We start from the raw sequence: 19,089 nt of genomic DNA on the forward strand, positions 1-19,089 counted from the left end.
CTTTTTAAAGAACCTCCCTTTCGAGTTCCAGCCATCTAGGGCAGCCCAGAAAACATTAATCCATGATCATTAACTTGACAAGCAATGCTTATTATGTGATTATTAATTTCTCTGTCCTGTACTGTCAATTCCCCATTCAATATTGTTCCTCTATCTAAAGGAAGGAGGAAGAGAGTAATCATATCTGATGCTTTTACAGTGCACTTATTACAGGGACAATCCCACTGGAAAAAGCTGAGATTAAAGGAATAATTCGATCTAAATATGAAGTCTGTCATTGTTAAGTCAAGTCACCTTTATTTGTATAGCGCTTTATACAACACAGATTGTTTCAAAGGAGTTTTACAGTGATCATGTCATTCTGACCCAGTTTTATTATCCATTATTGTCTACTGGGAAACACAGTGGTACACAGTTTGTACACTACCATTCAAATGTTAGGGGTCATTAAGATTCACTAATGTTTTTGATATAAGTCTCTAAAGCTCACCAAGGCTGCATTTATTTGATTAAAAATACAGTAAGAACAGTAATATTGTGAAATATGTCTTCTATTTGAATATTTTTTCAAATGTAATTTATTCCTGTGATCAAAGCTGAATTTTCAGCATCATTACTCCAGTCTTCAGTGTCACATGATCCTTCAGAAATCATTCTTATATGCTGATTTGCTGCTCAACAAACATTTAGTATTATTATTATTATAAGATTATTATTATTCAGCCCAGACCTTTAACCAAGGTGCAACAACATCCCTATTCCTATACAGGAGGAATATATCATTGCTGAAATGCGACTGTTAATGTCGTCCTCACGGCAGATAACTCTTACCCAGCCGCGGTCCAGGTTGGTGTTGAGGTTTCCATTGAGGACGGGTGGAGGACAGGCGGCCTGTGACACGGGTTGGGTGAAGCGGACTCGTCTCTGGCTGCTGTACTGCAGGGCCCAGTCCCACACCGGGGGGAAAGGTGGGTCAACCGGCTCCTCCGGGCCGCCCATGGGCAATTCCCTCAGGCCGTTTACTGGGGTGTAGCTCTGGGGAAGATGCTGCAGGGAAAAGGCAATAGAAATATGCAATACTTAACGATCAAAAGAGCATCTAATAAACAAATAGTTAGGCTTTACTGTAGCAACTGTTTATAAACTGTTTTCTAACAGATAGTTCAGTCTTTGTATCACTCCACGTTTTCTTTCTTTCTTTCAAATTATAAAATAATAACTTTGATAAATACTGCATGTCCATTTATTTACACTACTGTTCAAAAGTTTGGGGTCGGTGAGATTTTTTTTGAGAAGTCATCTCTTATGCTCACCAAAGCTTTGTTTATTTGATTAAAAATACATTAAAACCAGTAATATTATGAAAATCCTAAATAACAGTTTTTCTATTTGAATAAATTTTAAAATGTAATTTATTCCTGTGATCAAAGCTGTATTTTCAGCATCATTACTCTAGTTTTCAGTGTCACATGATCCTTCAGAAATAATTCTAATATGCTGATTTGCCCCTCAAGAAACATTTATTATTATTATTATTATCAATGTTAAAAAAAAGTTGTGCTGCTCAATATTTGTGGAAATGTCATATTTTCAGAATAGAAAGTTCCAAAGAACAGCATTTATTAGAAATAGAAATCTTTTGCAATGTTATACATTTTGCAATGTTATACGTTATCACTTTCTAAATAAAGTAAGAAAAGATGAGAAAAACAAGTACTGACCCCAAACTTCTGAACGGTAGTGCATGTATTTGGTAAGTAGCCATGCAAAAAGAGGATAATGTACAAACGTATGATGCCTTATTGTAAAATCAACCCCTTAAGGATGATGCAAGGCACAACAAGCAAAGATATTGCTGCATTTACTAGCTCTAATGTAGTTTGCAACTTTTTGACGCGTGTTGTGAAAGTATCTGCGCGAGTACCTGTGAGCGGCGACATCTCTCCCTCTGACTGTTGGCCAGGAGGCTGCTGAAGAGAGGAAGATGTACGCTGTCATGCAGAGCCAGCAGGTAGTCTTCAGTGAGCTGGAAGCGTGCGGGATACTGCGCCCACAGCTGCCACACACAGTCCAGAAACAGCAGGAACACGGGCGCCTGCCGGAGGCCAAAGGTACAGCATTAAACACATTTACAACAGGGCTCAATTCAAACTGAAATTGAAATATCATGAGCATTTATTTCAGAAATGACAAAAGGTTCAGCTAAGCATCATATGTGCTCACAACCTCAAAACCTTTACAATAAGGTTCATTAGTTAACATTAGTTAATGTATTAACTAACCTGAACTAACAACGAGCAATGCATTTATTACAGTGTTTATTAATCTTTGTTCTGTTAGTTCATAAATATTCAGCTGTTCATGTTAGTTCACAGTGCATTATCTAATGTTAACAAATACAACCTTTGATTTTAAAAATGTATTAGGAAATGTTGAAGTTGATATTAACTAAGATTAATAAATGCTGTAGAAGTATTGTTCATTCTTAGTTCATGTTAACTAAGGTAGTTAACCAATGAACCTTACTGTAAAGTGTTACCAACTTTACAATAAGGTTTCATTTGTTAAAGTCGGAATAATGAAACAGAAGTTGCGATAATCTGTTCTTCCCTATTGTGACATATATCTGAGTGAAAGGGCTTCTCGAACAAGAAGAAATATAGTGCGGGACTTGATTTTGTGGAATTGGTTTAATGGTTGAGGTTTGCTATTGGTTGATCTCATGTGAGTGACAGGTTGCCCCGCCCTCGTGCCAGTAAAAAAATCATCAGAGAAGAGAGCGTAAACATAAGAGACTTCTTCCAAAAACATTTAAAAAAATCTTACCAACAAATGTTTGAAGGTTTGTCTACATAATCTCACACTGTTATAAGAATAGTCTGAATGTATGTGAGAAGATCACTAGGTTTCAGAACAGAACCTGTTTTCTTCCTCTCTTTCTTTTACCTCCTCTTTATCACTTTCACGGTGGTAGTTGATCCGGCTGAGGAATTTGTGTCCGGCCGTGATCCATTCTTTCTGAACCAGGCTCTGGAATCCAGCCACAGTCCTGCAGTGAGGGTCACACATGACCTGCACCAGACTGCAGACCACACAGTTCATGTCTCGATCCTCCGGCTCTGAGGAGAAACAGAGCAAAAACCAACACATCATCTGAGGATCTGCAATTCACTCCAGCTTTACACCTAAAACTGGAACAGTGGATGAGGGGGTTTCATCGCCCTCTCGTGGAGGTTTCTCAGTGTCTCTGCTCGGCACACATGTGGTGAACAGGCTTTTACAGTGATAGATGGGTGGGACAGCCTCATCTGAGAAACTCATTCCTCAAGTTATTCACTGGTTGTCAAGACACACAAAATATTGATGTTTATTGGAGGGCGGCTGCGGGTCACGTGGAGAAAAACAAACGATTTAGAGGACTGTAAAATGAAATGAGAATTTAAAGAATTGAAGGGCACTGCCAGATGTCGCTGTTTGTTGGTTTATGGGTTAGGAAAAAGAATAAATCACAACTGTGTGGTATGCTTTAACTTCTGCTAAAAGTGTGTCGTTAAAAAGAGATTAAATCCTATTGTTACAATCTGCAATCTTACTTGGTTTGAGATATGATTTCTAAAGATTTTTAGAAATGCACTTAGGGGTCAGATTTCAAGTAGCATCAAAACTGGCTTTGAAAAAATTTGCAATTGAGTGCATTATGAAAAACTGACCGATTTTAGACAGTAGGACATTTACTAGTATACTCAAACTAACGCTGAGTGTTGAAACTTGCGGTTATGGTAAGGGATGTGGCATTTCCCAAACAAGCTTGAAGTGGTAGACCAATCACAACACACCAGTCCAGCCGACCAATTAGAGCACACTGAGCTTTTTCAGAAGGAGGGGCTTCATAGAGACAGGAACTAAACAGTGTTACTGACAGACTGGGAAAAGAGGTGCTGCAACAATGTCGAATATGTGAAAAATAATGTGTTTTGAACATTCAATGAAAACCTATTCTAGTAGAGCCCAAAAACAAAATCAAGACTTTGAAAAAAGGCCATAATATATGACACTTTTAAACAGTAGTGCACACTCGAAGGCTATATTCATTTCTGTTTTCAGCACAAATTGGATTTTGCTGTATGCGTGTGAACAGTATAAAGACACACATGAGTCATTGTGTGCTAGTGGGGTGCAAAGTTCAGAGTCGGGTCAGATGGCCGTTAATGATCAGTGTGACTAACCTTGGAGAACAACAGTCATGTGACCTCCTCTGAGCAAACAAGCGACCTCTGCGGCTTTTCTCAGACAGCACCTGTGGAGACACAATCACATCAAACACAGCTGGGTAAAGCATACAGACAGCGTGATACACTGATAAAGGCAACATCAACTGCATTGCACTGAAAGTTCAAATTTAGTGCATTGCATTGTGGGATGCAGTAGTATGCTCTTTACATACTGCACATTTTAGCAAATGCAGTGTAGGTCTTCCAGGTATTTTATGCATAGACAAGCTTCACAAGACGCATGTCCATAGTATACATACTATATAGTGCAGAAAAAGTGATAGTGATATGCTAATCAGAACAACCCCTGTCATGAAATTTCAATTTATATTCATGCACATACATATATACCTGGTATAGTCGAGCCAGCGAGTGCTTTCAAGTGTGGAGAGCCACTTGTCATCAGGTATCGATACAGATGATGAAATATCTGGGGGCAGAGAAAAAAATACATTTTATTGACCGACACATTGTAAAACTTACCAACAATAATACTGGTCAATCGCTAATATAAATATAATTACATTTTATGATGTATTTTTTATTTATATCAAACAAGTCCAACAAAACAAAAATGCAACAAGTGTGGCTAATAAATAAACATAAATACTACATATACATAATAAATATAAAATGCACATTTTACATAATAAAATTTAATTATATCAAACAAATCCAACAAAACAAAAACGCAACAAATGTGGCTAATAAATAAATAGAAATAGAAAATGCACAATTCACATAACAAAATTGAATTACAGCAAACAACGTGTACATAAAATTGTTGAAATTAAATGAAACACTTATTTACCAAACATTTGCCAACATTTTTTAACTCAAGAGGCAACTACAATCTCTGAACATTTTGCCGTCTTTCTAGCACAGTCTATGCCGATAATCTCACAATCTATGTCAATATCAGTCTATCACACCTTCTACTCTGAACCAATTGGAATTTTCCAGAATTCTATGGTATCATAAAACTGACAAAGCAAAAATGCTGCGCACTCCAGAAAAATGTGGAGAAACAAAAGTCTGTGGTGGGACTGTGCGAGCTGCTCTTTGAACTCGCACCACTATGAAGAATGCTGCAGGCCAGTGTGGGTTCAACCACAGAAGGAATGTGAAGCCAGACAAAACAATAAGACTGTATCTCTGCAAGACTAAAATTGATCTTTTCAAACAATAGAAGCTCTTGACCTTTGTACACAAAATCTTCAGATCCCCACCCAAGTCTCCCAGTCTCAAAACAGCTGTTGTGCAAAGTCACAACATTTAACCACAAATGACGAGACATTTTAGAAAAAGTGAATAAATCTCAGTTTGGAACAACAGTGACTAAATGAAGGAATTTTCACTCTGGGGTGAATTATTCCTGAATTATTACTTTAAAAGAGGCCATATTATGCCCTTTTACAAAGTCTTAATTTTGATTTTGGGCTCTGCTAGAATAAGTTTTAATGCTTGAATGTTCAAAACACATTATTTTTCACATATTTGACATTGTTGCAGGTCCTCTCTTCCCAGTCTGTCAGTAACGCTCTGTTTAGTTCCTGTCTCTATGAAGTCCCTCCTTAAGAAAAGCGCAATGTGCTCTGATTGGTCGGCTGGACCAGTGTGTTGTGATTGGTCAACCGCCTGGAGTGTGTTTGGGAAATATCACACCCCTTACCATAACCGTGAGTTTCAACACACTACTAGCTAACTCAGCCTGGCCTCGCCCCCTTTTTTTGTGTATGTCTGATTTAAATGAGGAATATTATGACGCGTTCTTTCCCAGAAGAAAACTCAAGACTACAATCGAGTTCAGAAACAGTGACACTGACATAGAGAATAACTCCCTTTGGAGTGGCTTTGCGCTTTGTGATATTGCAGACCTTTTTTCATGCTCAAACAGCAACATTACACACTAAAGAAAGTTGAACATAATAGGACCCTGTTTTGGATCCTGATGTGCTGTTGCACCTATCAAGCATCACCAAGTTGGCAAAGCAACAACCAGCATAAATCATTCTGGAAATTTAAGCTGGACTTTGCACCAGGGTATCATCAGTCCATCAAAAATCAACTAAACGTACTGACCGCCCAGACAAAGAGTCCGGAGTCTCGTGTGAGCCAGCTGGATATCTGCAGGTGACGGCATTTCCTCTCCCAGATCCACAATCACACACAGCTGCTGACCGCCAAAGAGCACCGACTCCAGGTTCCTGAGGATCACAGACAAGGGCTCTGTTCATCAATGGATGCTTGACTGCTGCTAAGAGATGTATAAGTTATCTAGAAATGATGAAAAACCTGATGTCATCTTTCTCATGGTAGATGTTATTTTGGAAGCTGGCCATTCGTAGTAAGTCGCTGCCACGTGGATGTCGCCAGCACCATCGCTGAGGGGAGTTCAATTATTTATTATAAATGATAAAACATGCTTCAATATATATATATAAAAACATTTGACATTCAGTAGACCAAACTGTCCCATATTAAACAGCTCACTCTAAAGATGACTATAATCGCACACAACGCTATCGTATTACTCCATAAGACTTAAAGGAATAGTTACCCAAAAAATATCCCAGGTGTACATGAATTTCTTCTTTTAGCCGAACACATAATATCCTGGCTCTTCCCAGCTTTGTAATGGCTTTGAATGGCATCCAAGTTTTTGAAGCTCTAAAAAGTGCATCCATCCATCATAAAAGTAATCCATGTATTACTCCAGTGGGTTAATAAATGCCGTCTGAAGCCGTACGTAAGTTCATGAGAGAGTCGAGCTCTGGTGGAAGGGTGACCTCTGACCCGAAGTATGACGTAGGACGTAGGCGTAGCATAAGCTTAGATGAGAACAGACGTTGCTTTTCTTATAAAGATGCATCGCTTCATTTCAGAAGGCATTTATTAACCCACTGAAGTTGTATAGTATAGATTACTTTTATGATGGAGGGATGAACTTTTTGGAGCGTCAAACACTCTTTACAAGAGCCAAGATATTATTTAATATAACTCTTGATTGTGTTCTGCTCAAAGAAGAAAATCATATACACCTAGGTCTGCTTGACGGCGAGTTAATTTTATGGGATTATTTCTGGGTTAACTATACCTTTAAAGTCTTATGTATTATTTATGGTGATTTTATGTATTTTCTGAAACTTGACAGACTTACTCTTTATGAACTGTCAATGTACAGAAAAGAGCTTTGTAAACATTTCTTCAAACATTCCCTTCTTTCCCATAGAAAAAAATATCATGCACTTTGGGAACAACATGAGATTTTTAAGTTTTGGATAAACTATTACTTTAAGGACAACATGAAACATCATTCACAAGACTTTACTTTTGCAATGTGACATATTTTAAGTCAAACAATGTTCTGTGAGAAAAGAGAAAATGTTGGGAAGGAATTGATTTTATCCTTATGTTTATATAATTTTGCCTTGCTCTGCAGCCTTGGTAGAAAGTATTTACATTTTGATTATGATAACAATACAAAGTATTATGAAAACAAAAGTTAGGAACATTCCATTTTGGAACATTCATCGAATACGTAAACAGAGATTTTATCCTTATACCAAGTCATATTTAATTTCATGTTGTGTTTTAAAGGGTTGGTGTTTTGTAAAGGCATGTCAGAATGAACTCACTGGGATGCGTCCCTCATTGAAGTGGGCAAATGTTTTCTTGAGCTCTGTGTCTAGGACCCTCTGAGGAACCACATTGAATCTGGGCAGACTACAAGAACACAGAAGAAAAAAAGTGTTAGCAGTTTCCACATGCGATTATGATTGGATATCCTTGTGAAAACATGATATTATGTGGTGAGCTCTCATCAGGACTGCATTTATCTGGTCAAAAACAAAATATTACTACAATTTAAAATAACTGTTGTCTATTTGAATATATGTTCAAATGTAATTTATTCCTGTTATCTAAGCATTTGAATAAGCATAAGCACAAAGCATAAGAATTTTAGCATCATTACTCCAGTCTTCAGTGTCACATGATCCTTCAGAAATTATTCTAATATGCTGATTTGCTGCTTAAGAAACATTTCTTATTACCAATGCTGAAAACAGTTTGAGTTTGTTTCAGGATTTGATAAATAGAAAAATAGTTGAAATAGAAATCTTTTGTAACATTATAAATGACTTTACTGTCAATTCTGGTTAATTTAATGCATCCTCGCTAAAAAGTATTAATTTCTTTACAAGAAATAAATGACCCAAACTTCAACTTCAAGTGTATAACGCATTTGGATAAGCATGCAATATGCAACTACAGCACACAGTAGTAATACACACCCTACAAAGTTCAATTAAACCATCAAAATATTTTACAATATTTTAAATAGGAGGGAACAACAAAACACTAAACTTGGTTAGGGTATTTATCTGACCAAATTATTTGGCAAAAAAAAGGGAAAAATTGCAGCTACAGGTTATATTTTTATGCAGAAAAAAATATATACATTGACTACAACATAATCAGTTATTAATATATCATTGGTCTTGTTTTTGCATGTGTTCATAATTTCTTTGTATGACAGCTTGGCCAAAATTACAGTATGTCTGCACAATTTGACATGTTTCATTCATTTACAAATAAAACAATTGACTCCAAGCACAACTACGCAATATGTGGAAAAAATCATAAACACATTTTTATAATTAATAAAATAGGGTGAAGATCACTTTTGGCCCATATGGTACATGTAGCTGTTATATAACTTTACTACTTTGCATATAAAAATCAGCAAGTGTGCCATGTTATGTTCAAACGATAACTATTATTATTTAGCTTTTTCCATCCAATTTGTGTAAATGTATCTGCATTCTACACCAATGGGAGGAGAACACACCAAAGGCTATTCACCCGAGACTATGTGTGCGAGCAGCATTTCACAGTAACCTGTTATGGTACACACAACATCAGTCGTGTCTAAAAAGCGGAAAAACACCCTCTAATGGCAGTACTAAACTGAGCACAGGAGGTCTGAAAGTGGATCTCTACCTGGTGGACATCTCAAAGCGGTCATTGACAGAGCTGACCCTCCAGCCCGTGGCACCTGTCCTCTCCAGCTCCTGCTCCCAACCCAACGAACTCTCGAACCAGTTCATGGTGGGGTCACGCCGCCGGTTGCTTAGAAACTGCTTCATTTCTATAGACAGCATAGAGAGGCATTAAACGTTTGGATTGGTTACAAGATCCGGATTATGTGCAAAACCTCCCGAGAGCTGCAAACTCAATTTGCTTGCTGGAGAGCAAGTGGACTGGTGCAATGAACATGAACTGACTACAAACAAACCTTGACAAGGCTAGAAGGTGACCTGTTTCAGATTACTTTCCATTATTCATCCGGTTGACGGTCACTTTCCTTCTCAGAGATGTGGCTTGGCTCACATTTCCTTCTATGATTCGTTTAAATATCAAATATGCGTGGGTCACACAGCTAGGACTGGACGAAAACTATTATATTTCAAAATTATTCAGCTTTTTGAAAATATAAATCACAATATTTATGTATTTGCTGTGAAATCGCTTGAAAAAAAATTAATGGATTTTTTTTTTTTAATAACCATAATTCCAGGCATTATAGCAAAGTAGATTCAAAATGTTTCATGCAATACAATTATATATTTTGTTAAAAATAATCAAAGAATGTTTTCCACACTGATTTTCACAAAATGATAAGAAAAAAAAAGACTATTTATATTTATCTGTATAATAATACTTAGTAAATAACATGTAGCTCATTATTGCTGTTTATTTATTAAGACTTTTAATTCATACGCATACATATACTTATATTAATACAATTTTGCTCACTCCTATAATACAGATCTAAAAACTCATTTCCTCACTTTCCTGATGCTTCAAAACCTGACAAAAACTACTGAAATGAACAAGAAATTCCAACAAGAAAGTTTTACTCTCAATTTATAAGTCGAAGACATCTGTTAATGAGCGCATCGTTTGGAATAGGTCACATTCAAATTACTATGTAATGTAAAAAGTGTCAAATTTAAAAAGATGATATTCACATTTTCTTCTAAATTATAATCATTGCAAAAACCCTCAGGGAACGTACTGCAGATACGCAAAAAAAAAAAAATTGATATCTATAACTTTATCTATAAATATAGGATTTTCTCTCGTTGTGCGCTTTTATCTGTTGTGTCATAGTGGCTGTTTGCATTGATTATTAATAACTCACCAATACTGCCCAAAGCAGCATTTTGGAAGGAGATGATGGTCCCAGGTTTCAGTGGCTGGTAGGTCTTAGCAATGGTATACGTAATCTGAAAGCAAGTTAAAGTAGTGTGGCAGTCATTAGTTTATTGATCAATAATAAGGCTTGAAACACAGTCTACGCAAGTATGCACTGTGAACTCAAATACTGAGGTTAGCAGTTGGGATGGTTATCATGGCCCTGGTGGTAGATGCTGTAACCAGACAACCTGGTTAAAAAAAAGGCAACTTTCTTTATTGACAGCCATTCAAAAGCAGCCATGTGTTCTAATAAATTACTTTTACATTTTTTTACTTTATATTTTAAATAAAAATCTGTAGAATTTAATTTAAGACTATTTAGCCAATATTTGACTATATTTACTTTTTGGCTCTTAAAAAGCATGAAATGGAAAAAATCCCATCTGCATTTGCGCATTTGAGTTTGGGGCCATTAAGATTTAACACTTTTATTCAGCAAGGATGCATTAAACTTATAAAAAGTGACAGTAAACCATTTATAATGTTATAAGATCAAATAAATGCTGTTCTTTTGAACGTTCTATTCATCAAAGAATCCTGAAAAAATGTATCACAGTTTCCACAAAAACATTAAGCAGCTCAACTGTTTTCAACATTGATAATAATAAGAAATGTTTCTTGAGCAGCAAATCAGCATATTAGAATGATTTCTGAAGGATAATGTGACACTGAAGACTGGAGTCATGATGCTGAAAATTCAGCTCTGCATCACAAAAATAAATTAAATTTTATATATTAAAATAGAAAACAGTTCTTTTAAATTGTAATAATTTTTCTCAATATTACTGTTTTTACTGAATTTTGATCAAATAAATGCAGCCTAAGTGAGCATAAAGTAGTGCATGTCTAGCCGTACAGTTTTCCTTATTCGAGGACAAACCTCCACAGCTTGAGTATCAGGTGTGAGTCTGTCGAACAGGAAGCAGAGAACACGCAGGTCTCGGCAGTACAACACCACTTCCTCCGGGGTGAACTTCAGGGAGCAGGTAGGGGTCACGAGCTTGGTGCGCGACGGTCCCACTACAACAGACATTTCTATGTATTAGGGGTCGCACAGGCTAGTCAACTAGTCGTCTTTAATGTTCTGCCATAATGCGTTAAGCCTGACGTCGACTTGAAGTCGCTGATCATGGCCTATAGAGGGCGCAACAGGATAAGAAATCTTTGAAGTCCACTTTTACAATCAAATAGTTAAAACGACAAATAAATGCATACTCCGAGAGCACTCCACAAGATATGATTGATTATACCATCTAGACGCTCCAAACTGAACGAGTGAATGCACTTTTTAAACAGCTTATTGCACACGTAAGTTAATCACTGTTCTAAACTAATGCGCTCCTGCATTGTAACGCACACACATACAGACAGTAGCGCACAGATCGCACGCACACAGAAACATTCAGTAGTGCAGAAACTTACTGTCAACACTGTTCTGTGATTTAGCAATAAAATAGCTCAAAAACGGAAAAGTTCTAGCCAATATTTCTTAGTAACTAAAACCCACAGCTTCACTATTAGTAGAGAGACGCTGCCAAGTAGAATTAATTTACACGCATTTGATCTTACACTAATGCATTCATATAAAAATGTAATCTTTACTGTGCTATTTTATCTGTATATGATTTAGAACGAGCCGAAATCTGTGAGAAATATAACAACCCAAGGACAAAATAACTTATGTAGGAGCAATAGCAACCCGCTTCAGAGTCTCAGCTCGAGGTTCAGGCTTATTTGTTCATTAATGACGTCATCAGCGACTAGTCAACGACGACTCGAATTTAATCACATAAATGTCGACTTTAAGAAAATGTGAAGTCGTTCAACCCCTAAAATGTATCAAAACATTGGGTTAAAATGTGACTTAGATATGTTCTTGACAGGTTATATAAAGACGAATGACCGACCAATCGTCTATCTATCTATCTATCTATCTATCTATCTATCTATCTATCTATCTATCTATCTATCTATCTATCTATCTATCTATCTATCTATCTATCTATCTATCTATCTATCTATCTATCTATCTATCTATCTATCTATCTATCTATCTATCTATCTATCTATCTATCTATCTATCTATCTATAAAGATTGCCTCACCTGCCACAACTTTGTCAATAGAGGCGAGAGCTACGTCATGATCTCCTAGCAGCACGGGATCTGCATTATCCTAGGAGAAAACAAGGAGAAAAAGAGGACATCAAGATAAATATGTCTGCAGAGGATGTAACACTAGACTGCCAGAGACTCTATAAACGGCAAAAAGCATTTCACAGCTCACGGTAAGGCTCAACTTTACACGAAAAACAGAGAATCGCCTGGATTCTCATTCCGGAAACATCTCAGCAATCTGTGGCACTCACGTCAGGTTTCTGGCTGTCCTGAGGCACGAAGGCTACTCTGAAATGAGTGCAGAACAGAGTCCCAGACAGCCAGCCTCCTCCTTCCTTAGCCGTCAGCTTCTTCCTCACCAGGACGGCCCGCTGCAACACACACTCTCCTGAAGACCAACACACAAATCACACACATGAAAACTGTTAGCATGGAGTCATCTATACTGCTTAAAGTTTACTATAGCAACAGGAAAATGTGGAAATAAAAAAAATCACACAAACATCTGTTTTTTAAGTCAAAGACAATCTTCAAAGGCTCTGTAGGCCACATATATAAAGGATATGTGGTATTTCAAAAATAGTTTGAGGGAAATTATGAGTCTGTTGACATAAAACACACACAATAATAAAAAAAATAAGACATAGGACAGAAGTTTAATGCTGGTAGACTGAGCCTCTTAAAGCCGCCAGAGTCAGGCATGAACACGCTCTCAACACATGAAATGAGTCGGGTTGCTCTTATTGCTCTTGTGGTCACTTTGCAAAGGCGAGTTGCTTGATTTTATGACTCTCAAGGGTGCATTGGACCTCAGTGCTCATTCCTGAGGCATCACGGGAGCAGATGTCAGAGAGAACAGGACTGAAGCAGAGAGATCGGACTGTCACGGTGATTACTGGACTATTAGAAAAACAGCGCTTAGGATTCACAGAACTGTTTCACTATAGTTATTTTTTTACTAAATCTAAAACTAATATTTAAATTATTTAAATATGTAATAATGAAATATACACAATATAATATAGCTATATAGAAAATAAAAATAAAAATGCACAAAAATCACAACAAAACTATGACGTCACGTGAACGAGGAACCATTAAGCATGGCCACATCTCGCATTCCCAGCCTTCAAAGACCAAACATCTATCTTATCATTTCAAAAGCTATTACTTAAAACATTGCCGCCAAGGGTTTAGTAGTAGGACTGGGTTACAGTGACTTTAAACTAGTAAGATCAAGACCTTTTTTATAGAAAAGCACACAGAAAATGTCCCTACCTCACATAATTAGCTCACAGTCCTGGGCTCTTAAACAGCAATAAAAAAAAAAAAAAAAAAAAAAAAAAAAAAGTAAAACAAATGAATAATAAAAAAATATAAAAACAATAAAAAAACAACAAATGAAAAATAAATAAAAAAGTAATACATTAAATGGGTAGAAAATACAAATAAATAATAAGTAAAGAAAATTAACAATAAATAAATACAAATTAAATAAACGTGTATATATAAAAAATAAATAATAAACGTGTATATATAAAAAATAAAAAAATAAAAAAATAATAAATAAATAAATAAAATAAAGTAAATACATACATACGTGGTTTGCTAATAGTTTAGCCAATAACAAAACTTCTCTGCCTGTCAGTCATTTTGAGCTGGTTTGCTGCTAGAACTCAGAACTTACTGGGGTTTTGTCCCAGTTACAGGAATAAACCACAAAGTCAAATAAAAAAAAATACACTAACGCAGCTAAATAATACCATCTGCTGCAGGCACTGCCAGAAAAACCTTTCTTTTCACCCACCCTACAACACAAATAAGAACATACTAACTCTACATAACAATTAAACAGTATCTCAAGGGGTGTGTTTAAAATTGCACATTACAACACTACCCATACTATTTTTTTTAAATATGCAGTAAGTGTTCAATGTGATTTTTCTGTATGCATCTGCCTAAACGAGCAGTACAACCAGAGCACTAAAAAAAATGTTGCGTCACACAATGCAGTGCAATTGCTAATAAAAAGTGCAAAATGACTCATTTTAATTCTGAGATGCTAACTGGATGCCATTCTCTAAATTAAACATGACAAGATCACTTTACAACAATGCAGTGTACTACATGTTTGAATAATTTATCATTGCATTACATACATATCTTTTTAAATAGCAGTCAATAGTATATACAGTATAATCTACTCTTTCAAAATCCTCTGACCTGTTCACCCCCAGGGACCGATTCAGTTTCCTCTGTCCTGGGTTGGAGGGTTATCAGAGATCATGTGGATGGAGGTCGAGACTTACACATGACTGTGTGTGTGTCCACAGGGATCTGCAATGTGAGCCCTTTGACTCCGAATGGTTAATCTGTGTTTGAGCGCTCCATATTCAAACCACTGTGGATGGATGACACGTGTGATATCTATAAGCTTAGACCTCTAAGATTCAAATGAATGAGGATCCCATAACAAAGGAGTAGTCATGACATGTGCTGCTTCAGACTGGTGTTCAACCGAGAATATTATCTATACTGTCAACACTGCCTATATTTTACTACTGTATCTACTGTATTTGTGTCTATATTGTACTAGTATATACACTACCATTTAAAAGTTTGAAGTCAGAAGATTTTTTTAAGTTTTTGAAAGAAGTCTCTTATTCTCACCAAGGCTGAATTTATTTTATCAAAATACAGTAAAAACAGTAATATTGTGCAATATTATTACAATGTAAGATAGCTGTTTTCTGTTAATATCAAAAAAAATTATTCCTGTGATGGCAAAAAAAATTTGTGTCACATGATCCTTCAGAAATCATTCTAATATGCTGATTTGCTGCTTTATTATCAATATTGAAAACAGTTGTGATGCTTATTATTTTTGTGGAAACAGTGACACATTTTACATGTTTTAATTTCAAATCTTAATCTTTTGTAAGTTTATAAATGTCTTTAAATGCCACTTTTGATCAATTTAATGCATTCTTGTTAAATACAAATATTAATAAAAAAATATATAGAACTGACCCCAAACATTTGAAATGTAACATTTGAACTGTTCAATATGAAAACATAAACGTAATTTGACACTATATGGTTGACAAATTAATGCTTTCAGCACTACCTGTATTTTTGTAGGTGTCAATAAACAAAACAGCTTTTAATACATCCACTAAAAACAACTGCCACAACTGCAACTGCAGTTGATTAAAAAAACACTTCTCACTAAAACTTTCAAACTTTTTTGCATTTGATCTTCACCTCGTTCTAATGTTGATGAATTTGGAGTATTCTATATTTGTGACCGAGGTAGTAATTTGAGTAATTTGGCGGAGCCGATAGCCTCGTGGGCAGTGCACTGAAATGTAGCTCCGCTGCGCTTCAGGCGACCCGAGTTCTAGTTCGCAGACCTTTCCCCATCCCGTTCCCCTCTCTCTTCCACTTTGCTTTCTGTCAGTCATAATAAAGACAAAAACACCCAAAAACCATGGCCTAATGTAAGAGAGTCAGACTTGAAACACAAAGGTTGTAGGTTCGATTCTCAATACCAGCAGGAAAATGTCAATACCCACAACTTGAGCTTGGGCATAGTCCGAACTTTATTTCAGGGGTGGCCAGATAAGACCCAGGGATTTTATTGGTGTGGCAATTATTTATTTTTAAATCCTTCTTTAAAATCTAGAGAAAATAACTTAACATGCATCTAACTCTGATCATTTACAGCCTGCGTGGAATACCTTGAAACGAATGTGGAATGGAACACACATAAAACGGCTCTCAACAAACACTGGTTATACATTGGATCATCGTTCCTATGTAATGATTGCATTTTTGCCTGGCATTAATTCTCTTTCATAGACAAGGAGTCTCAGACACAAACGCTATCAATCTATACCATAACCAGTAGAGCTCCTTGAGTAGCCTATAACCAATCAAACGGCTTGTTATTAAAAAAAGTTATTAAAATGCAACAGCGCGTTCATTTATATTTTCGTGACAAATGGCTGTGTATTTCTGTGGCTGTGTACGATACATTTCTTTTTTTGAGTAATGTAGGCTTACTGAGTGAGTGAGCGTGTGTAACCATGTATAATATCTGTTAATTTTGTTGGCTAAATCTCAAGTTTTTTTTATTCCACTGTGCTACTTTTACATTCTTTTTCTATGTAAACATGCGATTGAAGAACATTTTTGACCGTTGCGCTCGCGTCTCGCTCTGCTGTTTTTGTTTATGCTCGTAAAGCACGCATTTGCAGCGTTGCCATGTCCACTAATTATAGGCATCTTTGGGCTTGTTATTCTTTCCATATTAATAGGTGAAGTGACAACTTAGTTCAGCTGGAGTGTGTACATGGCCTTTGTGCCAGTGTCATAGTTCTTTGAACTGAGAAAAGTCTGCTGTTAAAGCAGTGAAAATGATTTTGCAACAGGGGTGTCCAGAGAGGTAGCCAAGCTTCAATAATGTATGTGCACTAACTTGAATGTGTTAAATGCAGAGGATAAATTCTGAGTATGTGTTACAGTACTTGGCCATCACATCACAAATTATAAGGGTCTTCCGCACACCCTTTTAGAAGCACATATATTTAAGATCTTTATCTTTGTTGAAAAGTTCATTTTAAAATGACACATTTTATTTTTATTTTATAAGGCCACCAAGAGTGTGTACGAGTAGTTTCAGTTGTTCCTACATTTTTTCATAAGTTTAGAATACATTTTAGAATGAAAGATATTGATGAATCATGATTTATTCGTAAAAAACATTCGTTCACAGATTTCTTAGTGAATGAGACTAGCTCAAAAAAGTCTAATTAGTTCTGAGAAAATAAAATATGAACATAATGCAACAGCTTTAGACGTCTAGACGTTTAAAAGTGTGGTTTAGGTGTCCAACGTTTTGGGGCAACTGTATGTAAATGCCCTTGAGAATTTTATTGAATTCACAAATGTAAACAGTAAAAACACAGACAGGTGTGTGTGTTTGGAGTCCAAACAGTAAGACTCTGAAAGCTGAATTACAACAAAGACTAAGCCGTGTGTGAGCAGAGCGTTGAGGTTAGTAGCGGCTCTATTAAATGTTGATGCGTTGGGAATCGCTCTATGCTCCCAAAGGGCCGCTGAGAGTAAGTGCTGATATGAAGCGTTACAGATTAGGTTGTCCGGGTCGGATTCACGGCCTGCCAACATTCCTGAATAAAGCTGCTGCTTTAACACACTGCTGACGCTGAGATTATGGTGAGGGGCTGCTGGAGTTCGACACACACTCAGCACACTAAGCGATTGTTTTCTGAGCCCATTCACACCCACATACACAGACTGTTATTCTCCCGCACAGACCACAACCATCCAGACCTGGTGCTTTCCTTTTGGGATCAACTACCTAAAAGCAGCAAAGCATTTGTCAGTAGGGTTTTCAAAACAGTGTAACTTTTCCAACAAAGAGCGGAGTCATATGCCAAAACACTACATCACTGTTTTCGTGTGTCACATGGTACTAAATAAACACACTCTCCTAGAATATTCCCCTCTCTTAATATTCAACAATATTATTGATCTGACTGTACTGACGCAGCTGTATGAGAACTGAGCTGGACGATGACAATTTTTTTTTTGCAGAACTGTTTTATAGATACACTAAATTAATAATTGATTATCTTTACAACAGAACTGAATTAACACTGAACCGACTTCAGTTGAACAACAGCTGAAATGCATGTTTTTCCTGTTATGACTGTAAAGCTGCTTTGAAACCATCTGTATTGTATAAAGCAGTCATTCCCAAAGGCAAGTGGGTCGCGGGAGATTTTGTATGGGTCGCCAAGTCGAGCACTATTTTTCAGTGTGCTATAAACGCGTTCTCATCCTAGGGCGTCACATACTGATGCTTTTGACATTTCGTCCACATGCAACGCACATGGCACCCTTTAGCGTCAATATGAGACACACAGGTTATGGGTAGGTTTAGGTCTGGGGTAGGGGTAGGGTTAGACCGCTAGGAGGCGCCTTCTAGCCCATATCTATCTGCGTCTCATATTGACGCTAAAGGGTGCCATGTGAGTTGCATGTGGACGAAATGGCAAAAGCGTCAGTATATGACGCCTTGGGACTTTGTCTCATTAAGTATAAATTGTGTACACTGTAATGATGAGAATATGAAAACAATGAGATGCCCTGTCAACTCTTCCTTTCTCATTTCACTTATTGTCAACAACAGGTAAATAAAAAAAAAATGTGCTTTGTCAAATATCTGTATCTCTTTTAAATAGTTAAGTGGAAGCTTAACTGAGCTTAAAAATGGTCATACATATTTTGTTAATGCATAAATTCTCTTCGTGATATATGAACTATATAATGTTTATTGGGTCATAAGGATTTATCGACTTTAAAATGTGGGTCCCCAGAAAAAAAGTTTGGGAAACACTGGTATAAAGCACG

The 19,089-nt window shown here is 36.6% G+C and overlaps 1 protein-coding gene across 1 annotated transcript in view; it reads right to left on the reverse strand.

Annotated features, from left to right (window-relative positions):
• mtmr11 (myotubularin related protein 11) overlaps positions 1-19,089 on the reverse strand; it is a 32,160-nt gene that overhangs the window by 5,022 nt on the left and 8,049 nt on the right. The window contains exons 3-15 of the mRNA XM_081388714.1: positions 12,903-13,039; positions 12,640-12,709; positions 11,416-11,555; positions 10,480-10,564; positions 9,276-9,423; positions 7,910-7,997; positions 6,567-6,655; positions 6,354-6,478; positions 4,623-4,701; positions 4,227-4,297; positions 2,947-3,119; positions 1,925-2,095; positions 832-1,047 (exon numbers count right to left, since the gene is read on the reverse strand). Of these exons, the coding sequence (XP_081244840.1) occupies positions 832-1,047; positions 1,925-2,095; positions 2,947-3,119; positions 4,227-4,297; positions 4,623-4,701; positions 6,354-6,478; positions 6,567-6,655; positions 7,910-7,997; positions 9,276-9,423; positions 10,480-10,564; positions 11,416-11,555; positions 12,640-12,709; positions 12,903-13,039 (1,592 nt within the window). The remainder of the gene's footprint in view (positions 1-831; positions 1,048-1,924; positions 2,096-2,946; positions 3,120-4,226; positions 4,298-4,622; positions 4,702-6,353; positions 6,479-6,566; positions 6,656-7,909; positions 7,998-9,275; positions 9,424-10,479; positions 10,565-11,415; positions 11,556-12,639; positions 12,710-12,902; positions 13,040-19,089) is intronic.

This window comes from Scardinius erythrophthalmus, assembly GCF_964197995.2.
Source record: "Scardinius erythrophthalmus genome assembly, chromosome: 16".
Classification (NCBI taxonomy): Eukaryota; Metazoa; Chordata; class Actinopteri; order Cypriniformes; family Leuciscidae; genus Scardinius; species Scardinius erythrophthalmus.